Below are 19,381 nucleotides of genomic sequence, written 5' to 3'. Positions count from 1 at the left end.
ACAGGAAAAAAATGAAAATTAAATTTTTAAACATAGCTTATCTTCAATTTCGACTCTTTAAAGGCCTACTGAAATGAGATGTTCTTATTTAAACGGGGACAGCAGGTCCATTCTATGTGTCATACTTCATCATTTCGCCATATTGCCATATTTTTGCTGAAAGTATTTAGTAGAGAACATCCACGATAAAGTTCGCAACTGTCGGTGCTAAGAGAAAAGCCCTGCCTGTACCGGAAGTCGCAGACGATGACGTCACAAGTTGATGGCTCCTCACATATGCACATAGTGCTATTCGGACCGAGAAAACAACAATTTCCCCATTAATTTGAGCGAGGATGAAAGATTCGTGTTTGAGGATATTGATAGAGATGGACTAGAAAAAAAACAACAACAACATGATTGCATTGGGACAGATTCCGATGTTTTTAGACCAAATTAGTAGGATAATTCTGGGAAATTCCTTATCTTTCTATTGTGTTGCTAGTATTTTAGTGAGCTTAATAGTACCTGATAGTCGGAGGGGTGTGTCCACGGGTGTGTTGACGCCAGTGTCTCAGGGGAGTCGACGGCAGCTTCATGGACGACACAAGCTCAGCTTTTCTCCGATAAGAAGCGACTTTTTAACTACAATTTTCTCACCGAAACCTGCTGGTTGACATTCGGTCGTGATCCATGTTGTCTTGACCGCGCTCTGATCCATAGTAAAATTTTCACCTCCGGGAATTTCAAACAAGGAATCATTGTGTGTTTGTGTGGCTAAAGGCTAAAGCTTCCCAACTCCATCTTTCTACTTTGACTTCTCCAATATTAATTGAACAAATTGCAAAAGATTCAGCAACACAGATGTCCAGAATACTGTGTAATTATGCAATGAAAAGAGATGACTTTTAGCTGTGTGTGTGTGCAGAGCTCATAAATAAATGATAAATGGGTTGTACTTGTATAGCGCTTTTCTACCTTCAAGGTACTCAAAGCGCTTTGACACTACTTCCACATTCACACAAACATTCACACACTGATGGAGGGAGCTGCCATGCAAGGCGCCAACCAGCACCCATCAGGAGCAAGGGTGAAGTGTCTTGCTCAGGACACAACGGACGTGACGAAGTTGGTACTAGGTGGGATTTGAACCAGGGACCCTCGGGTTGCGCACGGCCAGTCTCCCACTGCGCCACGCCGTCCCGTCATACTTCTTAAAAACCCGTGACGTCTTGCATACACGTCATCATTACACGACGTTTTCAAGACGAGACTGCCGGGAAATTTAAAATTGTAATATAGTAAACTTTTATTTATTTTTATTTTTATTTTTTTCCCTTGGCCTCAGTCTGCACCCCCTCTCCAAGGCCCAGGCTAAGACCGATTTTTTTATTTCATTTTAATCTTCTATCCCCCCCCCCCCCTGTTTACCTGTATTTCATCTTTTTTTGTAAGGGGCGCTGGAAGCCGGCAGACCCGTCAGCGATCCTGTTCTGTCTCCCTGTAATTTTTGTCTGATCTTGAATGGGATTGTGCTGAAAATTGTAATTTTCCTGAAGGAACTCTCCTGACGGAATAAATAAAGTACTATCTAATCTATCTAAAGCGGGCGTATTGGCATGTGTTGCAATGTTAATATTTCATCATTGTTATATATACTATCAGACTGTGTGGTCGCTAGTAGTGGCTTTTAGTAGGCCTTTAACATTCAAAATTCAACCGAAAAAAAGAAGAGTAAAACTAGCTAATTCGATTCTTTTTGAAAAAATAAAAAAAATAATTTATGGAACATCATTAGTCATTTTTCCTGATTGAGATTAATTTTGGAATTTTGATGACATGTTTTAAATAGGTTAAAATCTAATCAGCATTTTGTTAGAATATATAACAAATTGGACCAAGCTATATTTCTAACAAAGACAAATCGTTATTTCTTCTCGATTTTCCAGAATTTTTTTTTTTTTAAGAAATTCAAAAGACTTTGAAATAAGATTTAAATTTGATTCTACAGATTTTCTAGATTTGCCTGAATATTTTTTTTTTAATTTTAATCATAATAAGTTGAAGAAATATTTCACAAATATTCTTCGTCGAAAAAACAGAAGCTAAAATGAAGAATTAAATAAAAATGTATTTATTATTCTTTACAATAAAAAAAATAAATTTACTTGAACATGGATTTAAATTGTCAGGAAAGAAGAGGAAGGACTTTAAAAGGTAAAAAGTTATATGTGTTCAAAAATCCTAAAATCATTTTTAAGGTTGTATTTTTTCTCTAAAATTGTCTTTCTGAAAGTTATAAGAAGCAAAGTAAAAAAAAATAAATGAATTCATTTAAACAAGTGAAGACCAAGTCTTTAAAATATTTTCTTGGATTTTCAAATTCTATTTGAGTTTTGTCTCTCTTAGAATAAAAAATCTAAACCAGCTTGCTAGTAAATAAATACAATTTAAAAAATAGAGGCAGCTCACTGGTAAGTGCTGCTATTTGAGCTATTTTTAGAACAGGCCAGCGGGCGACTCATCTGGTCCTTACGGGCACCGTGTTGGTGACCCCTGGTCTACAGGGTCATCAGGTCTAAGACAAACAGACTCAAGAACAGTTTTTTCCCTAAAGTTTTAACCACGATAAACTGTCACAGGCACTGATTTTATAGTTTAGCACCTCGCTGTGTGCAATTTTTACTTTCCACCTAACAGTCTGAATGCTTTTGTACAGCTGTATGTATGTATATATGTATATCGTATAATATTTTTTTGCATGACGTTAAAGTGCATCCGGCAGTGGAGGCTCCTCTATGGGGTCTTGGGGCCCTAGGAGGTTAACCCCCTCACTACTGTCACCCCAGGTGGTCCTTGGCAAAGGTCTAGTACCTGACTGCCCCCTAGCCAGGGATACGTGTACATGGGTACAGTGTCTCAACACGCTCTGACGAAAGATTGTACGCCTCCTCTGTTATTTGGACTTTCTCTGACCACATGGCAACAGCTGCTTCTAAGGGACGGGGGTCATAAACAGTTCACAGAAGAGCTCGTAAAACAGTTTAAAAAAGTGCTGCCTGGAGGGGAGTCTGGTCTTGCTTCCTCTTGGCTTTTGCAGTTCTTGGATCACAACGATATCTTTCTGTAGATTACATGAAAGAAACAGAAACCCCTTCATGTTGCTTCCCCCCCTACACAGTGGAGTTTTACAAGCCTTCTTCTTGGTAGATTCAAAAACAGATTTCAGTTTTTTTCAGTGAATTTTATGATATCAAATTATTTTTATTACTAATCTTATGTTTACTTATCATGTGATTGGGCCGGCACGCAAAGGCACTGCCTTCAAGGTTTATTGGCGGTCTGTACTTCTCCTTACGTCCGCCTACCACTCTGTACAGCGGCGTTTTAAAAAGTCATACATTTTACTTTTTGAGACCGATACCAGTCTACATGTGCTTTGTGGACTTGGAGAAGGCATTCGACCGTGTCCCTCGGGAAGTCCTGTGGGGAGTGCTCAGAGAGTATGGGGTACCGAACTGTCTTATTGTGGCGGTCCGCTCCCTGTATGATCAGTGCCAGAGCTTGGTCCGCATTGTAAGTCGGACACATTTCCAGTGAGGGTTGGACTCCGCCAAGGCTGTCCTTTGTCACCGATTCTGTTCATAACTTTTATGGACAGAATTTCTAGGCGCAGTCAAGGCGTTGAGGGGTTCTGGTTTGGTGGCCACGGGATTAGATCTCTGCTTTTTGCAGATGATGTGGTCCTGATGGCTTCATCTGACCGGGATCTTCAGCTCTCACTGGATCGGTTCGCAGCCGAGTGTGAAGCGACCGGAATGAGAATCAGCACCTCCAAGTCCGAGTCCATGGTTCTCGCCCGGAAAAGGGTGGAGTGCCATCTCCGGGTTGGGGAGGAGACCCTGCCCCAAGTGGAGGAGTTCTAGTACCTAGGAGTCTTGTTCACGAGTGAGGGAAGAGTGGATCGTGAGATCGACAGGCGGATCGGTGCGGCGTCTTCAGTAATGCGGACGTTGTATCGATCCGTTGTGGTGAAGAAGGAGCTGAGCCGGAAGGCAAAGCTCTCAATTTACCGGTCGATCTACGTTCCCATCCTCACCTATGGTCATGAGCTTTGGGTCATGACCGAAAGGACAAGATCACGGGTACAAGCGGCCCAAATGAGTTTAGGTCTCTCCCTTAGAGATAGGGTGAGAAGCTCTGCCATCCGGGAGGAACTCAAAGTAAAGCCGCTGCTCCTCCACATCGAGAGGAGCCAGATGAGGTGGTTCGGGCATCTGGTCAGGATGCCACCCGAACGCCTCCCTAGGGAGGTGTTTAGGGCACGTCCAACCGGTAGGAGGCCACGGGGAAGACCCAGGACACGTTGGGAAGACTATGTCTCCCGGCTGGCCTGGGAACGCCTCGGGATCCCCCGGGAAGAGCTAGACGAAGTGGCTGGAGAGAGGGAAGTCTGGGCTTCCCTGCTTATGCTGCTGCCCCCGCGACCCGACCTCGGATAAGCGGAAGATGATGGATGGATGGATGGAGACCGATACCGATAATTTCCGAAATCGCATTTTAAAGCATTCATCGGCCGATAATATTGACAGTCCGATATTATCGTACATCTGTAGTTAATAGTTTAGGACACGTCCAACCGGTAGGAGGCCACGGGGAAGACCCAGGACACGTTGGGAAGACTATGTCTCCCGGCTGGCCTGGGAACGCCTCGGGATCCCCCGGGAAGAGCTAGACAAAGTGGCTGGGGAGAGGGAAGTCTGGGCTTCCCTGCTTAGGCTGTTGCCCCCGCGACCCGACCTCGGATAAGCGGAAGAAGACGGATGGATGGATGTAGTTAAAAGTAATCACAATGCACGCGGTATATTGTCACATATCTAACTTTTTTTTAATTGAAAGTGCGCAAATGCTTTCTTTTGTTTGTGTGAGGCTGTTTTCTTTACGTTGATTTTCTCACCTGTTTGCCTTCTTGCTCCGCCCTCATCTCCTTAAAGGTGGTCTGAAACTCCCCGATGAAATCATGCTTTCCGTTCGAGTCCCAGTCCCAAACTGTACACTGAAAGAGACACAAAGCCTTCGGTTAGAGCGCACCTGCTCACACACACACACACACACACACACACACACACAAGAAAATGCCATGTTGAATGATTGATAACGAGGTGTTAGTGGGGGGGCAATGGAGCGGTGAAATATTAATCTGAGGATGCTGAGAGGGATGTGGCCTAAGAGACAACTTGGTGATGTGTGTGTGTGTGTGTGTGTGTGTGCGTGCGTGTGTGTGTGTGTGTGTGTGTGTGTTCTGGCAATGCTGACTTAATGGGGACATGGCTCTGTTTACACACTCACCTTTAGGGGACCTCTGACGGTATGGGGACCAAAAAAACAGGTTCCCTAAAGCAGTGATCCCCAACCTTTTTGTAGCTGCGGCCCGGTCAACGCTTGATAATTTGTCCCGCGGCCCGGCGGGGGGGAACATTCTTTTTTTTGTCATGAAAAAGGGAGGTTTTTTGGGATTGGTACACTAATTGTAAGTGTATGTTGTGTTTTTTATGTAGATTTAATAAAAAAATATTAAATAATTAAAAAAATAATAATAATACAAAATTATTCTGCAGCCTGGTACCAATCAAACCCAGTGGTTGGGGACCACTGCCCTAAAGAAACCTTTTAAAATGATAGTCAGATCCATTCTGAAGACGCCTAAGTGATTTTTAAGCTTCGGCCCATTGGTCCTCAGTAGTCACGTACAAATGTGTGTGAATTATGCAAAATGATTTAAATGTGGTCCCCATGAAGCATATAAACTCTTTTTTCCCAGGGTCCCCAGTAAGAATGATCAGCACATTACTTCATCAATCCAGAGATTTAAAGACTTGTATGAACTAACTGGGCAGTGGACATTTTACACCATTTTTGTTAGGCCTCCACAACCTGGAGAAGGGGTGGTCCTCACAAGTCACGAACAAATACTTGTGTGTGTGTGTGTGTGTGTGTGTGTGTGTGTGTGTGTCTCCCAGGAACAAGATAAATGGCTGCAATCCCCAGAACAGTGGGACAGTCAGCAGGTCACAGCCTGAGCAATAACAAAAAAAAAAAGGCAATTCCGTATTTTCCGGACAATAAGGCGCACTTAAAATCCTTAAATTTCCTCAAAACTCGACAGTGTGCCTTGTAGGGTTGTACGGTATACCGGTACTGGTATAGCACCGTGATACTAACGAATCATATTCGATACTGTACCGCCTCTAAAATGTACTAGTTCCCCCCCCAGTCGTGGTCACGTCGTGACATTGCTGGTTTTTACGAGCAGAGGAGCATGTTCGGCAGCACGCACACACTGAGTACTTACAAGCAGACACAGTGTGTAGACAGAAAAGGGAGAATGGACGCATTTTGGCTTAAAAAGTAAAGATAAAAGTGAAGTTATAACACTGAAACACCCTCAGGAAGAGTTGCTCTAAGACATGGCTAAAGTCCAGTCGCAGTCGTCAGTGTTTTAGATACTTCTAAATCACTAGTCCTGGTCTCCATGGCCACAAATAAAGTAAGTTGCTTACAAGTATCATAATCACTGCAGGACGAGGAATCGCTAAACATACTTCACTACACACCGTAGGAGATCACCGCCGTCACAATGTAAACAAACGCCATGGGTGGATCTACACTTGACATCCACTGTAATGATACCAAGTACAAGAGTGTATGTAGTCGATACTACTATGATTACATCGATATTTTTTATCTTCACAAATTATTTTGTCCATTTTTAAAAATTCATATGATGTTCATAAAGTCAGTAAATATGTTCCTGGACACATGAGGACTTTGAATATGACCAATGTAAGATCCTGGAACTACTTGGTATCGGATCGATACCTATACGTGTGGTATCATCCAAAACTAATGTCAAGTATCAAAGAAGAGAAGAATAAGTGATGATTACATTTGAACAGAAGTGTAGATAGAACATGTTGAAACAGAAAATAAGCAGATATGAACAAGTGGATTAATAATTATTTTTTACAGGCACTTACCCTCTGAGGCCACCGTATGTCTCTGATCATGAGCGCCCCTATCGTGAGGCACCAGAACTGTTTGCCTCACCTCAGACATTTTTCTCTGCCCTTTTGATGGCTCAACCAAGACACAAAACATGTTACTCGCTGCGGCACTTGACTCGTTTACACCACCGTATGTCTCTGATCATGAGCGCCCCTATCGTGAGGCACCAGAACCGTTTGCCTCACCTCAAACTTTTTTCTCTGCCGTTTTGAACGCTCAGCAACAACACCAGACAAGAACGCGCTCTGGCCGCACGGCAGACTGAGGACTTTACGAGGGATGGCGTAAATTCAGCGATTTTAAAGAACAAATCATCCAAATTGGTGAAGCTAAATGAAAATCCAAAACTAACAATTACAATTATTTTATCATCCATCCATCCATCCATCCATCATCTTCCGCTTATCCGAGGTCGGGTCGCGGGGGCAGCAGCCTAAGCAGGGAAGCCCAGACTTCCCTATCTCCAGCCACTTCGTCTAGCTCTTCCCGGGGGATCCCGAGGCGTTCCCAGGCCAGCCGGGAGACATAGTCTTCCCAACGTGTCCTGGGTCTTCCCCGTGGCCTCCTACCAGCTGGACGTGCCCTAAACACCTCCCTAGGGAGGCGTTCGGGTGGCATCCTGACCAGATGCCCGAACCACCTCATCTGGCTCCTCTCCATGTGGAGGAGCAGCGGCTTTACTTTGAGTTCCTCCCGGATGGCAGAGCTTCTCACCCTATCTCTAAGGGAGAGACCAAAACTCATTTGGGCCGCTTGTACCCGTGATCTTATCCTTTCGGTCATGACCCAAAGCTCATGACCATAGGTGAGGATGGGAACGTAGATCGACCGGTAAATTGAGAGCTTTGCCTTCCGGCTCAGCTCCTTCTTCACCACAACGGATCGATACAACGTCCGCATTACTGAAGACGCCGCACCGATCCGCCTGTCGATCTCACCATCCACTCTTCCCCCACTCGTGAACAAGACTCCCAGGTACTTGAACTCCTCCACTTGGGGCAGGGTCTCCTCCCCAACCCAGAGATGGCACTCCACCCTTTTCCGGGCGAGAACCATGGACTCGGACTTGGAGGTGCTGATTCTCATTCCGGTCGCTTCACACTCGGCTGCGAACCGATCCAGTGAGAGCTGAAGATCCCGGCCAGATGAAGCCATCAGGACTACATCATCTGCAAAAAGCAGAGACCCAATCCCGTGGCCACCAAACCGGAACCCCTCAACGCCTTGACTGCGCCTAGAAATTCTGTCCATAAAAGTTATGAACAGAATGGGTGACAAAGGGCAGCCTTGGCGGAGTCCAACCCTCACTGGAAATGTGTCCGACTTACTGCCAGCAATGCGGACCAAGCTCTGGCACTGATCATACAGGGAGTGGACCGCCACAATCAGACAGTCTGATACCCCATACTCTCTGAGCACTCCCCACAGGACTTCCCGAGGGACACGGTCCAATGCCTTCTCCAAGTCCACAAAGCACATGTAGACTGGTTGGGCAAACTCCCATGCACCCTCAAGAACCCTGCCCAGAGTATAGAGCTGGTCCACAGTTCCACCACCAGGACGAAAACCACACTGTTCCTCCTGAATCCGAGGTTCGACTATCCGACGTAGTCTCCTCTCCGGTACACCTGAATAAACCTTACCGGGAAGGCTGAGGAGTGTGATCCCACGATAGTTGGAGCACACCCTCCGGTCCCCCTTCTTAAAGAGAGGGACATTATATATTTTATTTCTTTGCATGATCACAGTCGAGGCACTGCCTCTCCTGACCGCACGTCACTGTATGTATGTATATATATATATATATATATATATGGATAGATAGATAGATAGATAGATAGATAGGACACTCATCTGCAGTGTGCCCTATAGTCCGGAAAATACAGTACATTTTTTCATTTGAAAGTGGCGAGAGGCGGCGACATTAAGTCGGTCTGAGCAAGCCTTGTCAAAATCAATAGGCCGTGGTCAATGCAGGCGGACACACACACACACACACACACACACACACACACACACACACACACACACACACACACACACACACACACACAGAAGTGTCACTTAGGTGAAGAGCTGTGACCGACGTGGCCGAGGTCAACCTCAACAACTAGCAATCACTACCAATTCAACTCTGCTTGATTACAAACATCAACCAGCGGTAATCCCCTTATTTCCTCATCTCCCACTTGCCCCTAGTCTAATTATTTTGGGGGAATGTATTTGTGCACTCGACAGTCGTGTGTGTGTGTGTGTGTGTGTGTGTGTGTGTGTGTGTGTGTGTGTGTGTGTGTGTGTGTGTGTGTGTGTGTGTGTGTTGCCTCGTTTCCACTTGAAGCTGCTGAGAGCGACGTAATAGGTCTACGAACAAAAAAAACAGAGGTGCACAACATGCGTGTGCAAAATGATCATCAACTAGAAGCAATTTGGAAGTAATGATACCTTCAAAAATAACTAGAACAGCTTACATGCTAACACTAATTATGTGTCAAGTACCAAAGTGTTTGACCCTGAGGCGTATACCATGAAAATACCTTTAAAGGGGAACATTATCCAAATTCAAAAGGGTTAAAAACAATAAAAATCAGTTCCCAGTGGCTTGTTGTATTTTTTGAAGTTTTTTTCAAAATTTTACCGGTCTCGGAATATCCCTAAATAAAGCTTTAAAGTGCCTTATTTTCGGCTCTCTGCGAAGACACTGGCCATTTCCCTGTGACGTCACACAGTGCTGCCAATGTAAACAAACAATGGGAATACCACAGCAAGATATAGCGACATTAGCTCGGATTCAAACTCGGATTTCAGCGACTTAAGCGATTCAACAGATTACGCATGTATTGAAACAGATGGTTGGAGTATGAAAGTATTGAAGAAGAAACTGAAGCTATTGAGCGAATAGCTATTGACGCTATTCATAGCCATAGCATGGCCGAATAGCTGCGTTAGCATCGCCGGTAAAATGTGCGGACCAAACGATCAGGACTTTCGCATCTTTTGACACTGGAGCAACTTAAATCCGTCGATTGGTAAGTGTTTGTTTCGCATTAAATGTGGGTGGAAGGAAACGTAATATAGTTGCAAATGCATCTGCAGGTTATCCATACATCTCTGTGCCATGTCTGCTTTAGCACCGCCGGTAAATAGCATGTTAGCATCAATTAGCGTAGCATGTTAGCATCGATTAGCTGGCAGTCAACATCAACAAAACTCACCTTTGTGATTTCGTTGACTATCGCTGCAAATGCATCTGCCGGTTATCCATACATCTCTGTGCCATGTCTGCTTTAGCATCGCCGGTCAAATGTGGAGACACTATGGCACATTCAATGGGGGTCTGGCGGCAGACACTTTGGCATCTTGGGGCCAGTGGTGCAACTTGAATCCCTCCCTGTTAGTGTTGTTACACCCTCCGACAACACACCGTCGAGGCATGATGTCTCCAAGGTTCCAAAAAATAGTAGAAAAAACGGAAAATAACAGAGCTGAGACCCGGTGTTTGCAATGTGTTGAAAATGAAAATGGTGGGTGTGTTACCTCGGCGATGTCACATTCTGACGTCATCGCAAAAAGAGCGATAAACAGAAAGGCGTTTAATTCGCCAAAATTCACCCATTTAGAGTTCGGAAATCGGTTAAAAAAATAGATGGTCTTTTTTCTGCACCATCAAGGTATATATTGACGCTTATATGGGTCTGCTGATAATGTTCCCCTTTAGAAAAGTAACCGTCAACATGCCTCTCGTCACAAAATACATGACCCTGAAGCTAAAATGCTAACAGTAAACATAAACAAGCATCCGGTCAAAAAGCTTACATGCTAACATAACAGTAAGCTTGTGTCAAGCACCAAAACATATGTATACCTTTTATAAATACCTAAAAAAAAAAAGCTAACATGCTAACAGTAACCATGCGTCACATATCAAAGTTTAGGACTGAGGTGTATACCTGCAAAATTAATTTAAAAAAAATCTAGCACGCTAATGTTAGGATCTTCACATGCTATCAGTGAGCATGCGTCAAGTACAAAAATATATGAATGTGAGGTGTATACATTGAAAATACCTTTAAAAAAGTTAACAAGCCTATAGTCACAAAATACATGACCCTGAAGCTAAAATGCTAACAGTAAACATAAACAAACATCCGGTCAAAAAGCTTGCATGCTAACATAACAGTAAGCTTGTGTCAAGCACCAAAACATATGTATAACTTTTATAAATACCTAAAAAAAAAAAAGCTAACATGCTAACAGTAACCATGCGTCACATATCAAAGTTTATGACTGAGGTGTATACCTGCAAAATTAATTAAAAAAAAATCTAGCACGCTAATGTTAGCATCTTCACATGTTATCAGTGAGCATGCGTCAAGTACAAAAATATATGAATGTGAGGTGTATACATTGAAAATACCTTTAAAAAAAGTTAACAAGCCTCTAGTCACAAAATACATGACCCTGAAGCTAAAATGCTAACAGTAAACATAAACAAGCATCCGGTCAAAAAGCTTACATGCTAACATAACAGTAAGCTTGTGTCAAGCACCAAAACATACGTATACCTTTTATAAATACCTAAAAAAAAAAGCTAACATGCTAACAGTAACCACGCGTCAAATATCAAAGTTTATGACTGAGGTGTAGACCCCCAAAATTAATTTAAAAAAATCTAGCACGCTAATGTTAGCATCTTCACATGCTATCAGTGAGCATGCGTCAAGTACCAAAATATATGAATGTGAGGTGTATACATTGAAAATACCTTTAAAAAAGTTAACAAGCCTCTAGTCACAAAATACATGACCCTGAAGCTAAAATGCTAACAGTAAAGATGGATCAATTGAACCAAAATATATGAAAAGTTTCACATGCTCACAATAAGCATGCGTCAAGTACCAAAACATATGTATAGCTTTTAGAAATACCTAAAAAAAAAAAAAAGCTGACATGCTAACAGCAAGCAAGCGTCAAATAGCAAAATTTATGACTGAGGTGTATGTGTGCAAAATTAACCAAAAAAAAAAACTAGCATTCTTGTGTTAGCATCTTTACATGCTATCAGTGAGCAAGTACCAAAGTATATGACTGTGAGGTGTAATCCTGCAAAATTTGCCCCAAAAAAATAGCATACTACTTGTTGGCATGCTAACCGTAAGCATGTGTCAAAAACCCAAACACAAAGGTCTACACCCCTAAAAATAGCTAAAGAAGCTAACATGCTTATAGCAATCATAAGTCAAGTTCCAGAATATGCCTTTGGAGGTGTATACCTTCAGAAATAGCTAAAAAATAAAAAAATAAAAATAAAAAGCTAACATGCTAACTGTAAGCTTGCATCAAATATCAATATTTTCGAGCGAGATGTGTACCTACAAAATTAACTAAAAAAAGGTAACATGATGTTATTCACATGCTATTGTTAGCATCATCACATGCTAACAGCGAGCATGCTTCAAGTACCAAAATATATGACTTTAAGTGCAGACCTGCAAAATTTGCCAAAAAGGCTGGTATACTAACTGTTAGCATGCTAACAGTAAACATGTGCCAAGTACCAAAACATGTGACTCTCAGGTGTATACTTTCAAAGATAGTTCAAAAAGTTTACATGCTAACATAACAGTAAGCGTGTGTCAGGAACCAAAACATATGACTTTGATGTGTATACCTTTAGTAATACCTAAAAAAAAAAAAGCTAACATGCTAACAGTAAGTATGCATCAAATATCAACATTTATGATTGAGGTGTATACCTGCAAAATTAACTAAAGAAAACTAGCACGCTAATGTTAACATCTTCACATGCTATCAGTGAGCATGTGTCAAGTACCAAAATATGATTGTGAGGCGTATATCTTGAAAATAGCTTTTAAAAAAGTTAACACGCTAACAGTCAACATGCCTCGAGTCACAAAATACATTACCCTGAAGTTAAAATGCTAACAGTAAACATGGATCTATTTAACCAAAATATATGAAAAAGTTCACATGCTCACAGTAAGCATTCGTCAAGTACCAAAATATGTGACTCTCGGATTTATACTTTAAAAGATAGTTTAAAAAGCTTACATGCTAAAATAACAGTGTGTGTCAAGCACCAAAACATATGTATACCTTTAGAAATACCTAAAAAAAAAAAAGCTATAATGCTAACAGTAAGCATGCGTCAAATATCTAAACGTATGACTGAGGTGCATGCTAACGTGCTAACTTGCTAACATTCGCATGCTAGAAATTGACTTTTAAACTATTTGAATCAGTTGGGAAATTCTGGAATTCCTAAAATTCTGGGAATTTTTGAAAAAATATTTAAAAAATGGTAGCACGTGTGTCACGAATTAGCTGTTCAAAGTGGAATGATGTGTGGAAGAAAAGGTGGAACAAAAACAGTAAGTAGAATAGCATATAAAAGGTGGAACAAAAACAGTAAATAGAATAGCATACAGACGGTGGAACAAAAACAGTAAGTAGAATAGCATATAGAAGGTGGAACAAAAACAGTAAGAATAGCATATAGAAGGTGGAACAAAAAGAGTAAGTAGAATAGCATATAGAAGGTGGAACAAAAACAGTAAGTAGAATAGCATATAGAAGGTGGAACAAAAACAGTAAGTAGAATAGTATGTAGAAGGTGGACAAAAAACAGTAAGTAGAATAGCATATAGAAGGTGGAACAAAAACAGTAAGTAGAATAGCATATAAAAGGTGGAACAAAAACAGTAAGTAGAATAGCATATTTTCTTGATCACTTGGTCAGTGAAGTGGCCGGGGAGAGGGTTGCCAGATGTAAATTTAGCACGATACAGCTAAGTCTTCAAACGTTTCGTCCAGGAAAAGCTGGCCGATGCCGTAGCCTTTCCTCCTCCTGCTGTCAGGATGCATGCAGAGTTAAGACGCCTCTGAATATTTAATGAGCCGCCTCATGTTTATTCATGAGAAGAATGAGTCGCTCCGCTCTCACACTCATTGACACACATCTCACCTGGCAAGCAAAGGTGAAAGTTTAGCGACTGGAGCGCCTTAGCACTTCTCTTTAAATAGCACCATGACGCCAGCAAACTGCCGACATCACCCGGAGTCAAACCAGGTAGACTCCAGTAGGATGTTGTGCACACATGTTGCCACTGGGTGCTACTAACTGTTAGCATGTAATGATGCTATCATTAACATGCTAGCTTTTATCGTTATTTTTACAGGCATACACCTCGGAACATACATTTTGGTACTTGACGCCGGCTTACTGTTAGCATGTTGGCTTTTTAGCTATTTTTGTAGGTACACAAATCAGAGTCGTATAATTTGCTACATGACACATGCTAATTGTTAGCTCCTATTTTTGGTTTTATTCAAAAAATGCATCACAATAATATTATGCTAACATTAACATGCTAGCTTTTATCGTTATTTTTACAGGCATACAGCTCGGAACATACATTTTGGTACTTGACGCCAGCTTACTGTTAGCATGTTGGCTTTTTAGCTATTTTTGTAAGTACACACCTCAGTCGTATAATTTTCTACATAACACATGCAAATTTTTAGCTCCTATTTTTGTTTTTATTTCAAATATGCATCTCAATAATATTATGCTAACGTTAACATGCTAGCTTTTGTTGTTATTTTTACAGGTATAGACCTCGGAACATACATTTTGGTACTTGACGCCGGCTTACTGTTAGCATGTTGGCTTTTTAGCTATTTTTGTAGGTACACAAATCAGAGTCGTATAATTTGCTACATGACACATGCTAATTGTTAGCTCCTATTTTTGGTTTTATTCAAAAAATGCATCACAATAATATTATGCTAACATTAACATGCTAGCTTTTATCGTTATTTTTACAGGCATACACCTCGGAACATACATTTTGGTACTTGACGCCAGCTTACTGTTAGCATGTTGGCTTTTTAGCTATTTTTGTAAGTACACACCTCAGTCGTATAATTTTCTACATAACACATGCTAATTTTTAGCTCCTATTTTTGTTTTTATTTCAAATATGCATCTCAATAATATTATGCTAACGTTAACATGCTAGCTTTTGTTGTATTTTTACAGGCATACACCTCGGAACATACATTTTGGTACTTGACGCCAGCTTACTGTTAGCATGTTGGCTTTTTAGCTATTTTTGTAGGTTCACAACTCAGTGCTAGTTGTTACGTGCTTTTTTTGGTTTTATTTCAAACCGTTCCAGGATTGAAATGCATCTCAATAATATTATGCTAACATTAACATGCTAGCTTTTATTGTTATTTTTACAGGCATACACCTCGGAACCTACATTTTGGTACTTGACGCCGGCTTACTGTTAGCATGTTGGCTTTTTCGCTATTTTTGTAGGTACACAACTCAGAGTCATATAGTTTGCTACATGACACATGCTAATTGTTAGCTCCTATTTTTTGTTTATTTACACCGTTCCAGGATCGAACTGCATCTGTATTTTCCTGGTATTCACCTCAGAGTTAAATATTTTGTTGACGCATACTAACAGTTAGCAATTTAACTTTAGCATTACAACTTTTTAGCTAATTTTGCAAGTATACAGTAAAATATGTTGTTCTTTAACAAATAGCTAAATTGATAGATCAATTGTATTGCATAAAATATGGTATTCTACTTACTATTCCACCTTATTTTTGTTGCACCTTCTTCTTCCACACATCATTTCACTTTAAAAAGGTAATTCATGACACAAGTGCTACTTTTTTTTAAAAAAAACATTTTCCAAAAATTCCTAGATTTTCAAGAATTCCAGACTTGTCAAACATCCATATTTCCCACATTTCCCAACCGATTCAAATAGTTTCAAAGTCAATTTATAGCATACCAATGTTAGCACGTTAGCACATTAGCATGCTAACAAAAGCCTGAAGCTTTTATTAAAGCTATGTTTTACTGTATTAACCTCAGTCATCTATTTTGATACCTGACACATGTTACCTATTAACATGCTACTGTTAGCATGTTGTTAGCGTGTAAGCCTGCCAGCTTTTTTGGTAAATTACCCTTCAGAGTCATATATTTTGTTACTTGTCGCATGCTTCCTGTTAGCATGTTAGCATTTTTTAGATATTTTTGAAGGTATACTCCTCAAAGACATATTTGGGATCTTGATGTATGCTTGCTGTTAGCATCTTAGCTTCTTTAGCTATTTTCAGGGGTATACAATTCAGTGTCATGTTTTGGTACTTGATGTCTGCTTACTGTTAGCCAGCATTGCGAATTGCGTAGTTATATATATTTATATATATATATATATATATATATATATATATATATATATATATATATATATATATATATATATATATATATATATATATATATATATATATATATATATATATATGCTTTGACTTGTACATGTTTTGAGTTTGTGGACCCCAGGAAGACTACTAGGTTGTTGTGGCAACCAGCTAATGGCATACTTGCAAACCCTCCCCATTTTCCAGGGAGTCTCCCGAATTTCAGAGCTCCTCCCGAAAATCTCCCGCGGCAACCATTTTACTTGGATTTCTCCCACCTGGACAACAATATTGCGAGCGTGCCTCCAAAGCACTGCCTTTAGTGTCCTCTAGAACCTGTCATCACGTCCGCTTTTCCTCCATACAAACAGCGTGCCGGTCTGGCCACATAATATATGCAGTTTTTACACACACAAATTGAATACCAACCATACTTGGTCAACAGCCATACAGGTCACACTGAGGGTGGCTGTCAGGTTCAAACATCGATGACATCTATTAAACAAGACAAGAAGCAAGGAAATAAACAGAGACGGAATTCTATTCGGCTCAATTGAGGAGAAACGTCTGGTCTGCACTCTTCTACAGTTTCCAGCACGCTCTGGTGAAAGATTGTACGCCACTTCTTTTTATTTGGACTTTCCCTGTTTACATAACAACAGCTGGTTCTAAAGGAATGGGGGGGGGGGGGGGGGTGGGGGGGTATGTAAACAGACATTGTTTTCAGTCACATTAACACATTGGTGTCCAAAGTTCAGCCCGGGGGTCATTTTACGGCACATTTTAAGAATACAATTGGAAAAAAAATAAAAAACATAAAAAGTGGTATAAAAGAGCAAACAGGTGAAATGTAACAAGAAAATGTTGCAATGTTTACTCTAATAACACAAAGCTGCCATGCAGGCTGTTTCTTTCTTTAAAAAATAATAATGAATCAAAATCAATGTCATTTTGAATTATTGACCTTTTCGAGGCTTCGGTTACGTCACATTAAATATTCCACTTTGAGATATTTTTGGGGAAATGTTGCATATTTTGTGTTTTGCCATATGAAAAACTGAGCTGTTTTTTTAAAGAAGGGCCTAAAACCAACAAACAAAACATAAACAACAATAAAACTTATAATTGACGGATAGATCTGAAGTTGATATCAAGATTATTGTGCTAAAAGTAAACAGTAATAAATTTATAATTTATTTATTAACACTTTAATGAGTAGGACACTTTTGGATCCCCAATTATTTTAGTGTGATTTGTTTTTAAGTGTCATAGCTCAAAAAATAATAATGAATCAAAATCCAAAATTAAGGTTCCAATTATGATATCATCTCAAATATTCCACCTCAAAAGTTTTTGTGTGAAAATATTGCATATTTTGGGTTTTTTCAAAAAACTTTTCCTAATGTTGATCTAGAGATTAATTAAATAATAATAACAAAAATAATAAAACTGAATAATGACACATTTTAAATGTTTTTTTTGGACCAAAACCCTTTGGGGTCCCCGGGATCATAACTGAGTGGAGGCTTAAATGTATATTTTTGATACATATATTGTATTGGTTTTTAAAATAAATAATATGAAAATGGCCCCGGCTTGCTCTGATTTTTCAGTGTGGCCCTCAGTGGAAAAGTTACGGCGTGGCGCAGTGGAAGAGTGGCCGTGCGCAACCTGAGGGTCCCTGGTTCAATCCCCACCTAGTACCAACCTCGTCACGTCCGTTGTGTCCTGAGCAAGACACTTCACCCTTGCTCCTGATGGGTGCTGGTTAGCGCCTTGCATGGCAGCTCCCTCCATCAGTGTGTGAATGTGGAAGTAGTGTCAAAGCGCTTTGAGTACCTTGAAGGTCGAAAAGCGCTATACAAGTACAACCCATTTTAAAAGGTTTGGACACCCCTGCATTAACACAAAAGTAGTTGGACTGGTCCTGGATCGAGCTTGGGCAGGTCTTGGATCACGATAGATAACCCCACTCCCGTCCCCTCCCATCGTACACAATGGAACTTTACAAGCTTTTGGCTCGGGACAACAAAGATAACCTCTTTTCTGTTCATTGGGAACTCACACATTTTTCTGACAATTTGTGCCCGACACATCACACGCATACTTCATCTTTCTTACGAAATGTTTTCATCGTTTCCATTCTGTAATTATGTAATCCATGAAATTTCATACGTTTTAAACTTTGAAATATACACAAATATTCAATTGTTATTGGTTTGAATCTTTGAGCACATCGCCATTCGATTCCGATTCTTGGGGTGAGGATTTGATTCAAAAATCGATACTGGATTCAACACCAATCTAGATTCAAACTGATTTTTGCAATGTATTATTTGGTATAATAATAACACCTTAATAAAATAGCTTACAGGTTGTAAAACCTTCCTTTTGGTTGCTGATGTATGACACCTACATGCACCAAGTAAGCATTGAGGTGGCATAAAAAAATGTATTTTTATTTTTTACTATCCATCCACCCATTTTCTACCGCTTATTCCCTTTTGGGGTCTAATTCATCAAAAAAAATCAAAAATACATTATGGAAAATTACTAAAAAAATCTGGATTTGACTGTGATAAAAACTAAAAATTTTTAGCACCCATAATTATTCTATACCATCACTTAAATATCTGCTTTTCACCTTCAATTACTTACTTCCAAGCAAGTTATCCATCAATTAGTACGTACAAAAATCAAATAACCAAATGCTTAGGCCAGTGTTTTTTCAACCTTTTTCAAGCTAAGGCACATTTTTTTGCGTCGGAAAAATCCGGAGGCACACCGTTAGCATTAAAAAACGATACTCGGTTGACAGTAAAAAGTCGTTGTCGCAATTGTTGGATATGACTTTAAAACATAAGCAAGCATGCATGACTATAGCTCTTGTCTCAAAGTAGGTGTACTGTCACCACCTGTCACATCACACCCTGACTTATTTGGACTTTTTTTGCTGTTCTCCTGTGTGTAGTCTTTTACTTCTTGTCTTGTGCTCCTGTTTTGGTAGCTTTTTCTCTTTTTTGGGTATTTTACTTTGGCACTTTCGTGTCGTCCTTTGAGTGATATTTCCCGCATCTACTTTGTT

General features: G+C 40.4%; 1 protein-coding gene across 1 annotated transcript in view; it reads right to left on the bottom strand.

Moving 5' to 3' along the window:
• Positions 1-19,381, bottom strand: part of cpne4b (copine IVb) — a 103,347-nt gene that overhangs the window by 39,470 nt on the left and 44,496 nt on the right. Inside the window, exon 8 of the mRNA XM_061882764.1 lies at positions 4,937-5,035. Within this exon, the coding sequence (XP_061738748.1) occupies positions 4,937-5,035 (99 nt within the window). The remainder of the gene's footprint in view (positions 1-4,936; positions 5,036-19,381) is intronic.

Source organism: Nerophis ophidion, linkage group LG21 (genome assembly GCF_033978795.1).
Source record: "Nerophis ophidion isolate RoL-2023_Sa linkage group LG21, RoL_Noph_v1.0, whole genome shotgun sequence".
In the NCBI taxonomy this organism is placed as follows: domain Eukaryota; kingdom Metazoa; phylum Chordata; class Actinopteri; order Syngnathiformes; family Syngnathidae; genus Nerophis; species Nerophis ophidion.
This window is presented reverse-complemented; position numbering and strand designations above follow the sequence as displayed.